This window comes from Stegodyphus dumicola, chromosome 1 (genome assembly GCF_044657685.1).
Source record: "Stegodyphus dumicola isolate Sdum_Otavi_A_Nest chromosome 1, ASM4465768v1".
Lineage (NCBI taxonomy): Eukaryota > Metazoa > Arthropoda > Arachnida > Araneae > Eresidae > Stegodyphus > Stegodyphus dumicola.
In genome coordinates this window covers 242,398,636-242,416,531 of record NC_140768.1, presented here as the reverse complement: position 1 = coordinate 242,416,531, position 17,896 = coordinate 242,398,636, and the positions used below count along the sequence as shown (strand labels likewise).

Genomic DNA, 17,896 nt, shown 5'->3' with positions numbered 1-17,896 from the left:
AGAACATCCTGCTAAAGTGCGGCTTGATTTTTGAATTATAAGAATTTTTATTCACAGATTGATCATCTGCACAATACTATAACAGTGCATCATAAAAGACATTTGAAGTAGTGTCAGATCACTGAAAGTGGGTGATGAAGCAATTAACCACTGTCTTGTTTCCCAATGAGATTCAACTCAGTCCATACTCAGCTTTCAGATGTTAGTTCATCTAGCACGAAAGGGTTAAGGTATACCAACACATACAAAGTACAAAAAATACCATAATGACGGCATTAGAATGAAGGTACAAGGCAGCATCATAGATGTACTGAGTTACATGTATTAGGCAATGGCATCATGATGGATAACTGCAACTGAAAAAGAGGTTATTGAATGTTATGCCAGCTTGTTTAATTGTACCACTGATAAAGTACTTCTTTTTTATGATGATAATGGCAGGAATCATTAATAGTGAAAAGGTATCTCCAGAACAAGTTTACAATGCTGATGAAATTGGTCTTTTATGGCAATGTGTACCACGAAATACCTTGGCAACTTCTACAGAAAAGGCTCCAACTGGTGTCAAAGATTCCAAATTGAGACTAACAAATTTAGCTTGAGCAACTGCTGCAGACCGCCCAAATGTAAACTTTTTTCAATCGGAGAAAATATGCAACCTCGTGCATTTAAAGGAGTAAAAAATTTTCCCATTATATAATGTGCAAATAAAATAGCATAGATGACACAAGCGTTAATGAATGATTGGTTTGAAAATCATTTCATACCTGAGGCTCGGCAACATTTGAATTCAGCTGGTTTACCTGCTAAAGTAAACATTTTCCTGACTATAGACAATTGTTCGGCTCATACTTCAATTGAAGTTTTAATGAAAGATAATGTATCCACATCGTTCTTTCCTAAATATTGTAAGGCCCACCAGTGGCCGAGCGGTAAAGTCGCTGAACACTGGTAGTTCGGTCCGAGGTTCGAATCCCGCGAACGGGCTGGCTGCATGGGTGTTTTCGTGGTTTTCCCCATGTGTAACGTGTATACGAGCCAGTTTCCCTTAGAAAGTCCTTTATGAAGGCATCCCTCCCCCTAGGCAGATAGCCCTAGTGAGCTTTGCCATAATTAAATACACCACACCACACCTAAATATTGTAAGTCCATCATTCAGCTGGTGCATATCGGAATAGTATGCATGGTGAAATGAAATATAAAGCAGAATTTTTTAAATCCACATTAAATTTCTTGAGTAATGGCATGACTATTCAAGAATTTGTTAAACATTTTAGCATAAAATCTGCTGTGTGGATCGTGGGAGATGTGCCTCCAGATACTTTAAAAAATGCTTGGTGTAATTTATGGCCAACTACCATGTTTAATGAGGGGGGGTGATAAAGATGATAGCCGTGAACTTGAAGGTTTTCAGATATCACAAACCAAAGGTGGAATTTTCTACTTGATGGATTTTGTAAAGAAATGTGGAGAAGCGGTAATAAATGAAAATGATATAACAGAAGTTTTTCATATACATATTTTATGTTTCAACTATATATTTATCCCCAAAACAGTCATTAAACCTAATTACAAATAGGCTTTTGTTGAGGTGAAAATTTTGTAGCAAAAATAATCCTAATTTTTTATAAAAGCCACTAGAACTTGTCATACAACAAAAAGAATGCATACGAAAATGGCAGTGTTGGAAACTAAGTATTTGTCAAGTGTATGGTTGCCTCAATAATTGTTATGTGGGGATTAACAAAGTTTGGCATATTCTGAAACTCTGGGAACTTCTACTAATGTGGTTGTGATAATACATAAGTACTGAAAATAAACTCTAATTATTGATTTTAGTCATGTTCCTGTGTTTTTATTTCTGTTAACTAAGTATGCATTTCAAAGTACTTCTTAGTTCCTCCACTGAAAGGTTATTGGCCCAGGCAGCCCAGTTAGACTATTAGTATTATAAAAGGAATGCAGTGAGCTACTATTTATGGCAAGCAAGAAAACAGGAGTATTGACATGCTTTAGATGCTAGTTCAAAGTGCTGTGGTTACATGTTGTGAACTGAAGATGTCATTGCTACCAGAAGGGTTTGAACTATTAAAACCGTGACAAATGAGATCAATGAAAAGCTGACATAAAGACAGTGCTACTGGAAAGAAATTGCTGGTGCTTCACATAATGCAAATAAGAATTATTGGATCAAGGTGTAACAAGATGTGGAAAGCCGGATTCCAATTTGAAAGAAAATACAGCCTTCATTATGTTATGGAATTAAATTAAGAGTTCAGGTCACTGATACAGTACAAAGTCCTTAATCCAGATGTCCATAATCCGGAATGATCTATAATTTGGACCTCAAAGCTACAAACTTTCTGCTTATGCGTAAACGCATAATGTGTTTACGCATGCGCATAATACGTTTACGCATGTGCATAATACATTTACGCATGCACATTTAATGTATAATGGATATAAGCTAGGCTAAAATTACCTAATTATCTATTTCAGTTAATGTTGTAGATTGTGTTGTTCCTTAATCTTCTAATTGGAGCAGACTTATTACTTTTTGCTGACTGTTAGAGCAATTTTATAAAAAGCCAGCCTGAACTTTCGATTATGTGAAAAAGAGTTTCCGATTCTGCAGCTGCCAAAGGATCTACAAAGCGAAAGCATGTTTCGATGTCCATCAAACAGAAAGTGGAATTGCTGCAAAAAATGGATAAAGGCATATCGTTTGTTTCTCTAACAATTCCAAAATCTGTTTATCTATTTCATGCTGCTCTGTGGGCGAGGGCATGGTGCGGCGCACAACAAGCTGGAAGTTGATCTGTCAGCACTATCCTCATCTTAGGGCAGATGTTTTTATTTTATTCGGCTTATAATTCCTTACTAAAAGTTGTATTTCATCTCGATGTACTCTGTCTCTGATATGATTTAAATCAAATTCCTCGTCATTATAAATATCACGAATACACATCAAATAATTTTCTGGTTGCAATTTTCTAATTTCGACTATGCGTAATGTATGCTTTACGCATGCACGCGTTGAAAGAAACGTTTAATAAAGTAAACAAATAAATATTAAGCTCTTTTTTTTTTTTGTAAATTTTGATACCTTTAGATCATAGTTGTTCTTTATTTCATAAATCATGATTTCATATTTTTAATTTTATAATTTCTGCATGCCATCTTACCAGATTTAAATTGATGATCTATAATCTGGAAAAAAACCTAATTCGGAATCGCCAAATTCCTGATGAGTCCGGATTAAAGACTTTGTACTGTATGAGAATTTTTGAGCAGAGAAGAAGCACTAGAGGTTTTGCAGAAGCAATTTGAATTGAAAACAAAAGTAAGAATAATTCAGCTATTGGATGAATTTTTCAGTATTAGGTATTCACTAAACGAAGAAATTAGGTTATTTATCATGAGGATAAAGATGACTACAAACAAGCTGGCTGAAACTAGACTAAACTTAGTGGATCTTTTTAAATAGCAGTTTTTACTTCCTTGTACACAGGAAGTATTGTAATCGTGAAAAATTTCGGGTATCATATTTCAACAAAAATATCATTTTGACTGCTATCGAACGCAATTTAACGATGCTTTTGCGTGACCAGGGTTCGTACACATTTTTGCACAAGGAAATTAAGTACTTTTAAGGACTTTTAAGGACCATTAATGAAAAAAATTAAGGACCTATGAGCAAATGGGAATTGAATAAATTCAATTGACGATATTATCTGTGCCAGAATTTCCCTTTTGTAATACATCCTAAAACTAAAATAGATCCCTAAGTAGTACACATTATTAATAAACAAGAATTAATTAACATAATTGTTAATAAGTTCGAGAATAAAATAAACTCTGCAATTTATCAAGTAGCGTTAAATATTTTACACTTGTAATTGTTGGTCATATTTGAAAGTAGATAAGTGACATTTATGTTTTACTAAAAGTTAGCTTTATGTTGATTTTTTTTGTCTCATTTTGTCACATACTTGGTCAGCCTGGAGGTTTAGTAAATAAGCAGGTAGATTTTATGTCAAACTACATAGGTTAAAATGAGAAATAATATCATAATCAGTATGATTCATAACAAAAGACTGAATGTTGTCACCGCTGCTGCTTGTCTAGAGAGAGACCTGCTGATTAGAACAAACCTGAAAGGCCTGATGTAGGCAAGGTTGGCAAGTGTTGAAAGTTAGTCAGGTTCTGTTTGATGCAGTTATTGTTGTAGCTTCGTGTACAGTTCCGGGGGTTGTAACCCAGTTAATATACTTTAAGCTTCCAATAAGCCATTAAAGCACCAGAGGTAATAATGTGTTTTGTATTATTTTAAGTCTAAGTAGATGCATAGAATATGTTTTACTTGAATTTTTACATTTTTATATTTTATCTTGTGACCACAGTGAGTGTTAATGAAAGGCAATAACTCGCTTTAATATGTAGAGATAATTTTTAAGGGTACGCAACTAGTTATAAATAACTGAATTAGGTAGTTTGATAACCTTAGTCGTTATGGATTTACATGACCACTATTAAATTTCATTTTTTAACAATATTTGTTAAAAAAGCCCTATTAAAATCAAAATCTAATAAAATTTCAGTTTAAAGTATATGTAATTTATGACACAGATTTGTAAACGATATTACGATAATTATGCATTAAAAGCTACAGAAACATTTATGTTTTGTAACAACAACAATCAACAAATATTTATCCGTCATTTTAATTTGAACCTTCCCAGACATTTTGGCTAGTTTATATCAATTTCCTTCTCTTTAAGCATCTTTTCTAACAATTCGAGATTTGTCTCAATATGCAAATCAATGCTCTCGCTAGTTTCTGCGTCCTTATCTCCTAACTTGTCAACCTCTTCACAATGTACCTATGAGGGTTTAATTGATCTGGTAAAAGTTAAATATTCCCAAACTCCCGACAGGCGTGAAGCATATTATCGCTCTGTCTGAAAAAAATTAACTAATACCAGATAAAGGTTTAAATAAGCCTCTTATTTAAAAAGAGCTTAGAACATAAAGGCATGTTCTGATGCTAACAAAATCAATTACAGCTCATGGTGACGTAATTAAACAAGAACAGTCAAATTCAAACTAATAATGTGGACTAGTGATCAAAGGTTATACTATTTAATTTTAATTTATTCTGTCTCAATAACTCTATCATATGAGGAAATAGAAATGGGGAATTATAGTAAAGGTTGAAATCATAAACAATTGGGTAATTTACATAATAATAACTGCACATATCTTTGAAGAATAATTTCCTTTATGTATTCAGTTTCTTTCTTCAACACATTTTCTTTTCATTTTAGAATTTTTGGATTTAATTAAGGATTTCTGTTATTCTAAAAAGCACTAAATGCAATTAGAATGTACAGAAAAAGTGGCTAATTTTATTTCTTTAGTAATAGGAACATTCAGAAGCAATATGAAATATATATAGTAAAGTTCAGTTAGAGCTGATGTGGCAGAAGTTCTAGAATTTAGTGACACACCGAACAACAAAATCTAGAAATGGCAAAACTTTTAGAATTTAGAGCAAGCATTGGAAGCAGAATTTAGAAAGGCACTAGGCAGTAGAATTTGGGATCCACAGAGATTGCATCAGGTGGGAAAATGCCTAGTGCCAGCTATGTGTATGATGCATTAAGAAATATTAGATGAATCTTTTAAATTGTTTTTAATTTCTTTATTAGTAAAAAAATCCTTTTCTATAATGCCTGCCCAAGTGATAAGATCAGAAGCATTTTTGATATTTTCCATGCTTCTGTGTAGTGAAAAGTAGAGAAAATAAAGAGAAGATAAACATGTTAAGATTCTAGTATCAGAAGTAATAAATTCAAATATGTTTTCATTGTTCTTCCAGACGTTCTCCAAAAATTAAGAAATTCATTGTAAACTTTCTATAAAATACATCCATTACATGTTGATACCATGGAGACATTTTTCACTTTGTCATATATTTCTCGAATCTTCTAGAATCGTGGGTCTATAAATCTTGCCTTCAAATCCTTCTAAACTTTCCAAGCTGCAATGTCTAAAATCCTAAAGAAAATTATCCCTACAAATTCTGTAACAGCAAAAAGCCAGAAATATTTTGGAAAACAATAGGAGGGAAAAAGTATAAAATAATTTTATAGAGAAAACTGATGCACATTCTGAGAATTTTGAATATTCTGAGACAATTACATGGGAAAACTCTTACTATGAAAAAATTAAAAACAAGACATTTTTAATTAATTACATAGCTAATTTTGCTTTTGCTAAGAGCTCTTTTTCATAAATTGTGCATTATAGCATTATAACTTGTTTATTTTTCAGATTAAAAATATTGTATAATAAGTTGTCAAAATAAAACTTTATAATATTACAGCAAAAAATAAAAATGTTTCATTTTAATGTTATTTTTTAAATATAATTTCAATATATTACTATTATTTTAATGAAATTTATTAATGTTACGATGTTTTATAAAAAAAAAAATCGTCGAAAAATTCTCAGATCTCGGAATTAAAAAGTTTCTATAGAAACTAATCTTAAAATCGCCAAAATGTCAAAAAGTCGCCAAATTTAGAACCTTTGAATAAAAGAATTCACATCCCCAAAAATGAAAAGTTGTTTAAGAGCTCTTTACTAGAAAAAATGAATTTCAAAGTGATTATGTTTCACTTCTTGCTTAGAAACTCGAGTATCCCATCATTTATATTAGAAATAGAAACAAATTATAACTCATGAACCCATTCAAAAGATAACCATATATACGGCAGTGAATCGCCAAAAATATTTCTCAAAATGCTAATTCACACTCAAAATGACAGTCGTAAAAATAGGCAGAAATTTCAGAGATTAAAATTAAGGACCTTCTGCTGATTTTGGCCAAAATTAAGGACTTTTAAGGACCAAAAATCGATTCCAAAAAATCTAAGGACTTTTAAGGACTCTTAAGGACCGTACGAACCCTGGTGACATCTGTATGTAAGGATAGAATAAAGGACTCTTTCCCCCCAAACGAATTATAAAACTGATTTAAAATGGATTCAGAAGAAACTTTTTTCGTGGCATCTGTACATATGTATGTACGTAGCTCGTATAACTCAGAAAAAAAAAAAAAAAAAAAAAAAACTCAGAACATTGAAATTTTGTATGTGGACCTGCTATAACATGTATCATTGACGTGAATTTTTGGTTGTAATCGACCGCACCAAAAGTGTATAAATATGTATATTCACTCTATTATTTGGTTTAGTGAGCTCAGTTTCTTTCTTCTTATATGTTTGTAAATTGTGCATTTTTTGCTTTAAAAATGATTTAATTATGTTGTTCTTATCTTCCGGTTAAGGTTTTTATACTTTTAGTTAACCTGGATGTTATAGTTGTATAATTATCAACAGTTTAAAAGTTGTTTACGTGTAGCTAAGCCTAACTTCTTTTACCATAGCAGCCACGTTTGTTTACATTTGAAACTTAGAAAAATAGTCAATTTGTTGCCGATCTAGATAAACTAAGCTTCACAACAACAAAGCAATGTCTTCTTTTATTACTGCGTGTTAAATTATCCCATATATTGACTCAGCATAGCGTCCACAACAAATTAAATCAGCTTCTATGTCTTCAGTGCCTTTTTTTCAAGTAAGGCCAAAAGTAAACTTTTAGTTTTGTGCACTGAAAAATCTGTCTTCTAGCTCACTGGCCGAATTGCTTGTTTTTGCGTAGAAACTGTAATTTCAACTGTAAAAAATTTTTAACTGTATTTGGCATTTTATGTTTTTCTATATCTTTAAATTTTTAATGAAGATATTTTCATGTTTTTATTATTTTTGCCTTACCGCAAAGTGAGAACTGATTTAATTGAATGAGAAATACATCTCTAATGAAATTCGAGGAAATAAGTGTTTCATATTAGCCGAAAATACTGTCGCCAGTCTGTTTTGGGCAGAGCAGAATGTTCACAAGTAGTGCATGCACATTAGGTAAACAGCGCTCAATCGTCTGTGAAAAACTTAATTTTTTATTTAATTTCTTTTATACATCATTTTAGATTTTTTAAAGTCTTTGAATAGAATATGTGGCATTGATTAGATAATTCTTCAGATGATAATTTTTTTTTTTTTTTCATTCCGAGTTATAAAATGAATGAGATGTAACACTGTTAAGTGAACCTAGCGCCAGAGTATCCTTATGGTAAATAATTATAGTGAATTTTAAAAAGTGAACTTATTCTATTGTAGTTTATGTGCTATCAAAGTAGATTTAATTCAATTCAATAAGTTTAAATGAAATGCAGGAAAAAATGAGTCTAATTTAATATTCTGTACAAGGAAGTCCTATGGTGTACACATCAGATTTTTTTTAAAAAGGATTTCAGGTAATCCAGTGGTTCCTTTATTATGGAATAGCATAGCTGATTTACAGGTGGCAAAGAAAGAATTACACATTTAAAAAAAAAAAAAAAAAAAAAAAAAAAAAAAAAAAAAAATGCTGGGGTATTCATGAAGGGAGAACGTCGACTTTATCACGTACATGGCAGTTTAGAAGACAGCAAGGTAAGTGTATTTAATACTATTAGTACAAATGCAGAGAAAAATAAAATTGAAAGTAAAACTAAAGAAAAAAGAGCAGAAATATGAAGATCGGACCTTATGATAGATGTCATAAATTTGGACACTTAATTGCACTATGTAAAGAAATATTAATAAAATCTAGAAGTTTAAAACAGAAGATCAAAAGTGACAGTTTAAAGATAAAAAATTAATGTTAGTAGAAAACTATGGGTTAAAAATAAATAAAGGAAGTAATGCAGATAAATTTATTTGGGTTATAGATACAGCTGTTACAACTCACTTCTCCAATGATAGAAATTTAATGATAAATTTTGAAGAAATAAATGATATATGTATCTTTCTAGCTGCAGGCAAGTTTGAAAGTAGAGTATTAGGAAAGGGTACTGACAAATTTACAGTAAAATAAGACAATAGAATAAATTAGAATGAATTAGAAAATGAGTTGTATAATGCAAACCTGAGAAGAAATTTACTATTGCGAGTAGGTCAGAAAAGGTAGGTGTCCATTTTGTAGCTTCAAATGGTGAAATGAGAGTATATTTCTATAATTGGGTTAGATTATGTTGGACTCTATCATGTAAAATCCCTTGAGTATGTAACAGGAGGAAAAAAAGAGGAAGCTGTTTACAGTATGGAAACCAGAAAGTTAAATAAAGTAGACAGTGTGAAGTTTTGCCAAAGATTTCATCATACTACATTCAGAGCACTAGCAAAAATCAAAGCATTAAAGTATTAACTGAATCTGAAAACCAAAGGAGAAGCATGTACCTTGTCCTTTTATAAAATTTAGTACAATATCTTTTAAACCACTTCTGAAGAGATCTAATAAACCACTGCAGTTCGTTTATTTAGTCATTTGTGGATTGCTGCCAGTTCTATCTAATGGTAGGAGTATAAATTTCCTTGCTATCATTGATGACTATAGTAGATTAGTAACTATATTAAAAACAAAAATGTTTCACTCAGTAACTAAAAACTATCATTGACAAATGGAAAATCTAAAAAATACAAACATAATTAACCAATAATGGTGGCAAATTCTGTAACAGGTAATTTGAAAGGTACTTAGTTGAAAATGGAGTTTGTGTTAAACATATAACTACTAATACCCCAGAAGAGAATGGAGCACATGAAATGTTTTAACCAAAAGGCATTAGTTGCAGTTAAAGCTATACTTAATGAAAGTAAAATGGGTAAAGAAATGGTGGGTAGAAGCTCTTGGATGTTTCATACATACTTGGAAACAAAGTGCATCATAAGAATAACTGAACCCTTAAACGTTCTTCAATAGAAAACCCATTGTTATTTATTTTAAAGTATCTGGATATAAACCATATGTTAGTATAACAAAACAGACTAGAGATAAATTGCAAATGAGATAGATGAACGAAGGAATCATGGTAAGATATGACAAAGAAACTAGGGAAGACAGGATATGGCTATCAAAAGATCCCTGTAATGTGAAGTTCGATGAAGAAAAGAATCAGAAATATTAGAGTCAGATAAAGAGTACAAAATTCCTAGAGAATGAATAGAGTCATTAAAAGACAAATCCATACCCGAAGAAGTTTCAGACTAAAAACTGGCAAAGAAAAGAAGTTAAGAGGTGAGATGAGACATTGATATATATGTAGTACTATTCAGAAGGAATGAACCTCCATTTTGGATCCCATAACGACACTGAAAAACATTGTGAGGATAGAAACATTAAATTTGAGAAAGAGATGTTTTACTTTAGTGGAAAAAATGAATACTCTGGGAAAGATAATTCTGTAGAAGAAGAGGATAGTTCCACACTTGAGGAGGCAAATTTTGTAGAAATTTTTATCCTCAAAAATTTTGAAGCAGCACATAAATTGCAAATACTGCAGAATGAGATAAGGCAATGACAGAAGAAACTGACATAATAAAGAAACAGAAAGTTTGGGAATCAGTTGAAAATCCAGAAAAAAAAAAAAAAAAAAAAAAAACTAAGAAACAAATTGGTCTATACACTAAAAAGAAATTAAAAGAATAAAGTGGTCAGATATAAAGTACATCTTGTCATACAGGGATTTAGACAGAAAAGAGGAGAAGATTTTGATGATGTTTACAGTCCTGTAGTTAATTTTTTAATCATAAAAATATTTTTTTATAATTATATGGATGGACTAACTGTCAATTATGTGTGAAAAATGTCTAGCTGAATAAGAGATTACACATGACCCAGTTGGAAAGCTCTATCGAAGAGAAAAGTAAAGCGTGTAACTAAGAAAAAAGTAACTAAGAAACAAATTGGTCTATACACTAAAAAGAAATTAAAAGAATAAAGTGGTCAGATATAAAGTACATCTTGTCATACAGGGATTTAGACAGAAAAGAGGAGAAGATTTTGATGATGTTTACAGTCCTGTAGTTAATTTTTTAATCATAAAAATATTTTTTATAATTATATGGATGGACTAACTGTCAATTATGTGTGAAAAATGTCTAGCTGAATAAGAGATTACACATGACCCTTGGAAAGCTCTATCGAAGAGAAAAGTAAAGCGTGCTTACTACAGAGGGCCAGTAAAGCATGTTTACATCAAAGCCACTATGAATGCTTTTGTGAAGTTGAAAATACTTCAGAAAATCAAAATTTTAACAAAATGCTACGGATCTGAAGAAGTTTTGGACAAGTGTTTACAATATTCAAGAAGAATAAGTATTGTGTTTGTGTTACAGAAATGAAATGCGTAATTTTGTAAGTGTATGCTAGTAAGTTAAATTTTGACTTAGCATGAGAAAAAGGGATCTATTCCTGGTCTCATCGACCATTTTAAAGGCTCCACGGTTTTTCCTCATGCAAATTTTCAGAGGCTAATTAGCCAAACATTGAAGTGGGTTCTGTTGATTGGCTGATGACATGTTGAGAACGCATAAATTACTGAGTCAGTCAAGTCTGTATACACTTTTGTTTTTGCTTTAGTTTTACTCAAAGTTAGTTTTAGAAGAGTGGAAATAAAAATCAGTTGTTGTTTTTACACACGTTCTTATGTTTTTATTTGTGCTACCAGCAAAGTATGCATTTCAAAGTATTTCTTTGCTCTCTAGTTATGTGAACATGTATTAGATGAGCACTAATTTCCATCAACAACCACATTTCCACCTTCAGATTTGATGATCATTAGTGCTTGTCTTTGTTGCATTGAATACACTTTTTTGAAGCATAAAATTATAATGGGACTGTGTTTACTGGCTGATGGAAAAAAAAAAAAAAAAAAGCTTTGAATTTCTTCAAAAATACTGCATTTTACCTAACAGTAGAGGATGGAAAATTCACATTCCATGAAATTGTATTTTATAAGCAATCAAATTTTATGAATCAAAATTTTTCCAACTCTATGATGTTTTTTAAGAAAAACAAAATGCTGTGTACATGGGGAGAACTGCCAGTTGTGCACATTTTCAAGTTTTACGTGACGCTAAGTTTCTGCAATTCTGTGATGTTTTTTGAAGCTATACAGATCAATGTGCACACGTGGAGAACAGTGCTCTCCGAAAAAACTTAATTGTTTTACTAAAGATGTTTCTTGAATTTTTAATTTTGTTAACTAGTTGTTGTTTTATGTCATTCTTAATGCAGTGCCAGTTCTAAAAATAGCTGTTATTTTTTTTTTTTTTTTTTTTTGCATCTCAGCTTAGTGAAAAATTAGCTGCTGACAGTTGGCAACTTTTTGGAATGGGGGCATAGATAATCAGAAAGTACAGTTTATTTTAATAAATTAATTATTTATTATGGTAAGAATAAAACTGCATATTCCTAATCATCTGAGCACCACAGCTTCTTGGATCTGCTTACCAAAAGCTATATTTAAAAATATTCATTAGCTAGATTTGCCATAATTATTTATTTTACTCTTTGTTTTCATAACCTTCCTTTTTTTTAGGATGATATTTAGATTGTTAAAGAAAATAAGAAAACAGAATGTTTTAAATAATTATGTAACATGTACTACATGCTAAGTGATAACAAATCTCATGACCAGGTTAAAAACAGTTATGGAGTTCCAAGGGTTAAATAACAGAAAACAAACAAACAAAAGAGGGAAGTATGACAGTCACTAAACAAAGGAACAGCTAAGCATGATACCATATTTTAGATTTTAAAATTTACTTACTTTACTGTCACAATTTAAATACTATCATGAAAAAGATAAATAAGTACATTTTTAATTTTTCTAGAAACGATTCATGCTGAAATAAAACAAACTTTAATAATTTATGTTTATATATATATAATAGCAACATAAAAATAATATTTTAAGAAAAGTTTCAAAACACATAGGATCAGTTAACCTAAAAATTATATGTCAAAATCTTTCATAAAAAAGAGATATCTTTGTAACGGTAAACCAAAGGAATGCAGCTACTAACATTCCTTTGTTTGCATCTCAATTAATGGAAATATCAACCATATATCATCAAAAATTACTAACCTGCAAAACTGCACTACTTAATTTTAAGTCAGGTATTCTAGCCACTTAATTATTTGAAATTCACCTTAATTATTTTACAATTAAATCCAATTTCTAGAAAGCTAGTTTTAGATGTACAATTAGGCTTTCACTATATCAGAATCATTGTAATGCAAGTTTCCTTAAACACACACACAAAAACATCAGCTTTGCTTAAATCAGCTGTGCTTTTACTAAATCAAGCCATCAGCTGTGCAGTTATGGCTTGACTCAGTAATGCAGTAAGAAATCCTCTTGTCTAACAATGCATTGAAACACAGCATAACCAATGACTAAGGGAAATGCAAAACTCTAGACAAAGAAAGGAAAATCCACACATCAGAAGTATATTTTTCCTACAGTTACAGAAGCAACACTGAACATACAATTTTAAAGATGGCTAAGAAATATAATTTGGCAACAGATTTTGTCATGTAAAATCGATGATGGCGAAACTTCAGTGGAGTCCAGAAACATAAAAGGGATCTTATTCCCATTCAAGTACATATTCAAATTAGAAAATTATGGCTAAGGGATGTTTCTACTCAAAAAGAAGAAAGCAGGGCCATCTCAGTATATGGGCCCAGCAGCCACTTGCCTGGGGACCTCATGAGCATGCAGCCTCCATGTTAATTTGTGTATGTCAATTCACTTGTCATTAATATAAATATACAGTATAAAGTCCATAATATGGAATGATCTATAATCCAGACCTCAAAGCCACAACCTTTTTTTTTTTTGTATGCTTTACGCATGCGCGTTTAATGTATAACGGACGGTATAAGCTAGGCTTTTATACCCAAGGCTCGGCGACATTTGAATTCGGTTGGTTTACCTGATGACTCAAAAATAGTCCTGATTGTTGACAACTGTTCAGCGCATACTTCACTTAGTTTTAGTGAAAGATAATGTTTCCATATTATTCTTCCCTCCAAATTGTGCGTCTATCATTTAGCCTATGGATATGGGAATAGTGCATGTGCTGAAATGCAAATATAAAGTAGTATTTTAAAAATCTATGTTAAATTTCTTGAACAATGAAAAGACTATTCAAGACATTTTGAAATTTTTTAGCATAAAATCTGCTGCGTGGAGCATCACAAGATCATGGGAGGATGTGTCTCCAGATAAGTTAAAAAATGCTTGGCATAATTTATAGCCAGCTACGATATTTCATGGTGAGGATGATGAAGATGACAGCCACAAATTTGAAGGTTTTCGGACATTGCAAACTCAAGGTGAAATTTTCCAGTTATTAGATTTTGTAAAGAAATGTGGAGAAGCGGTAATAAATGAAGTTGATATAACAGAAGTTTTTCATTACGATGACAATGCCCCAATCATCAATCAATTAAGAGATGGAAAAATCTGTAGTATGGTTCTAGATCCAGAAAATACCGCTTCTGTTAGTGAAGAAAGTGACAGAGAGGTTATTGAAAACGAAAAAATTTCGATTGACAAGTTAGTCGGTATTCTCGACACAGCAATTACAGACTTGAACAGTGGAACTTTGTAACTGAACAAGAAATTATGTCTGTTTATAGAATTAAAGAGAAAGTATTAGCACAAAAAATGAAGCAACTTCAACAACTTACATTGAAAGAAATGTTTAATAAGGTAAACAAATAAATATTAAACCTTTTTTTTTTTGTAAATTTTAATACCCTTTAGATCATGAATACTTCATTATTTCGTAAATCACAATTTCATATTTTTAATTTTATAATTTCTGCATGCCATCTTACCAGATTTAAATTGATGATCTATATTCCGGAAAAACCCCTAATCCGGAATCGCCGAAGTCCCAACGAGTCCGGATTAGACTTTGTACTGTATTTGAGATTTAAATTAATTCTGTGTAATATACAATAAATTACTCTGTGTATGTTAAAAGGTATGTTAAAAGGTAGTAAAAATATAAGGTATCGCTAGCTCAATAAATATGCATTAATACTATCAGTCACATTTCATGTCTGTGTCTATGAATGATTGTCATAGGGCCCCAGCACACTGATTCGCCCAGCAGCCCATAATGCAGTTAAGCTCTGAAAGGAAATACTGGAAGTTATTGTCTTCTTTGGTGATATGAATGGAAATATTAGCTGGTTCAAGACAAATACATCTATATCTAATCATTATTGATTCAACAACTTCTGTATAGAGACCCTTTTTATAATGAATGCAGTCTATGTCATGCACCATTTTCTAATACTTCTCACATGTTGACATGGAAATAATTTTAATGTATTTTCTATCTGTTCCAATATAGTGACACTAAAAGTTTGCATACACTAAAAGTATGAATGCATTTTAACAATCATTGTTCAGTTAGCCAGAGTCTTCGAAATTTTCCATGGAGGTGGAAGACTGAGATGTCATTGATCTTTTTGCTTTCTGGTAGGTTCAGATGTCAGTGGTTTGCTTCTCCATGTTCTTCAAGATTGTTCTGAAGTAGTATGTGGCATCATCATTGAAGATATCATGAGCCAATCTGTTCATTGCAATTCAAATGAAATATTGCTGCACAGCTGTAGCTTGGACCTCTTTCTACATCAGAAAGTAGATCAGAAGATCCTTGATGGTTGCAATGGCATGGATCTTTTACATTCTTTTCCTCATCCCCTGATGAAACATTTTCCTACCTGGTCTTTGCTGTGCTCCTGCTTAAGGAAAGCTAGCAGTCCTTTTATGACTAACATCAAGAAATGAGTTGCTTGCAAGGTCCTCTACTCATTGCTTTGTTTATGTATAAATGTATCCATGTACTTAAATACTACAAAAACAGAAAAGAAATTAAAAATGAATTAACTGTTTAATGTACGATGAAATTCAAGCGGTTTGTAATAAGAGACTCAAATTGTTACGTGCAAACTTCCATTCCATGCAAATGCTTGTTACATAAGGCATCACTGTTTTACGTAATTAAATCTATACATTCCAGTCTTTCAGATTTTTTTGCTTTTGACAAAGATGGACCTGTACATGTTTCGCCTCAAAATTGATTGAGATCTTGACATAAATCTATGCTAAACTCAAGGTTGTTGTGTTACTAATTTTATAACTAAATCTGTCTGATGAAATTTGAAATTTTGGAACCAAAATAGAGGTATACAATCAAAAATCTCTTTCCAGTTTATGACTTTTATGATAAGGAAACATGCATTGAAATAAAAAAGCAGCACATTGTTGCAATTTTGATAGACCATACTTTTCAGTTGATCTATTTAGACTAAAAAAGGAGTCACACTAAAATAAAATAAAATTTAAAAAAAAAAGTATCGAAAAGGTAACAAGTCTCAATTATTTCTCATAATTTCTTATGATTTAATTCAGATTTCTTCATGTATGATTTCTTAGGAATTAAAAAATATGCAAATGCAACGTCTCATTTTTACGGATATGAGGTCCTGAAATTTAGGGAATTTTTCTCTAAATATAATTCTTTTTATTACACTGTGATATTGTACAACTGATTTTTACTATAATAATTCATGTATTACTATAATAATTCTATATTTATTATATGATAATTCTGTTATCAGATGGCACATACTGTAATGTCCCTACCTAAAATACAGTAAAACTTAAAAAAAAAATATCTCATTTTTAGGTTGACTGATCCTATCAATAATTTTTCTTGTATATAAATACATACTTTAGTTTGTCCTCTTAGCCCTGCAGGAGTAAATATGAATATCTTGCTATGATCATATTCTTCCCAACGATCCACAGTAGTCAATGAATTGAAATCATCAACAACAGCTTTACGCATAGTTTCAAGTTTACATTCAATCTCCCTTCTTCTCAATTCATCATCTGAAACAACTTCCACTGGAGAAAAGAGAAAGATAGAATAAATTTTTTTCTTATTTTTTTTTCACAAATTTTAATATTTTTTTAAAGTTTTACCAAAAGTAGTTCAGCACCTCCCACATAATTTTTAGACGGTCACAAAATATGACTTTGCATCTACACAATAAAAGAGTACATGAAATTTATATTCAGCAGGTGTCGGATTATCAGATTCAACAATAATGTATCGATGGATGGTAAACTTATTTTAGGACGAAATATAAAGATTCGTATAGAGAACTGAATGTGATACAGTGCAAAGGTACTCCTGGTTTTGAAATTCAAGATACTGGAATGTGAGACATTCCAATACCTCTGATACATTCCAATACTTGGAATGATCTAATATCGGAACATTCAGACCATCAGTCAAAAAATAAATAATTAGATCAATATAATAAAATTCCCCCCACCATATAAAATCAAAGCCAGTGCCAGAGCATATGCAACAGGTGCAGATGCACGGGGCAGCAGAATTTAAAGGCAGTAAAATTTAGGGAATAACTAGGTGGGAGATTCTAGGAATCGAAGTGATTGCATAGCACTGGCACTGCATGAAATCTAGAATACAATAAATACAGTCAAAGTCGTTAATTCGGACACCCATAATTCGGAATGATCTATAATCCGGACCTCAAAGCTAAAAACGTTCTGCGCATGCGCCGCGTTGACACATGCGCATAGGCGTTTACGCGTGCGCGTAAGACTTCTTACGACTGCGCATTTGCGTGTGCGCAAGCGGAGAATACGTTTTCGCGTGCGCATTTTATGTATAACGGACGGTGTAAGCTAAAATTATCTAATTATCTATTTCAGTTAATGTTGATGATTGCGTTGTTCCTTAATTTTCGAATTGTATCCGGCTTATTATTTTTTGCAGCCTGTAAGAGCAATACTATAAAAGTAAACTTGAACTTTCGATTATGTCAAATAGAATTTTTGATTCTGGAGCTCCCAAAGGATCGTACAAAACGAAAGTATGTTTCGATG

At 31.6% G+C, this 17,896-nt stretch overlaps 1 protein-coding gene across 2 annotated transcripts in view; it reads right to left on the bottom strand.

The window, feature by feature from the left end:
* PNKP (Polynucleotide kinase 3'-phosphatase) overlaps nt 1-17,896 on the bottom strand; it is a 97,296-nt gene that overhangs the window by 56,968 nt on the left and 22,432 nt on the right. For both annotated transcript variants that reach the window (XM_085826873.1, XM_085826869.1), the window contains exon 3: nt 16,710-16,885. In XM_085826873.1, coding sequence (XP_085682999.1) covers nt 16,710-16,885 — 176 coding nt within the window. The remainder of the gene's footprint in view (nt 1-16,709; nt 16,886-17,896) is intronic.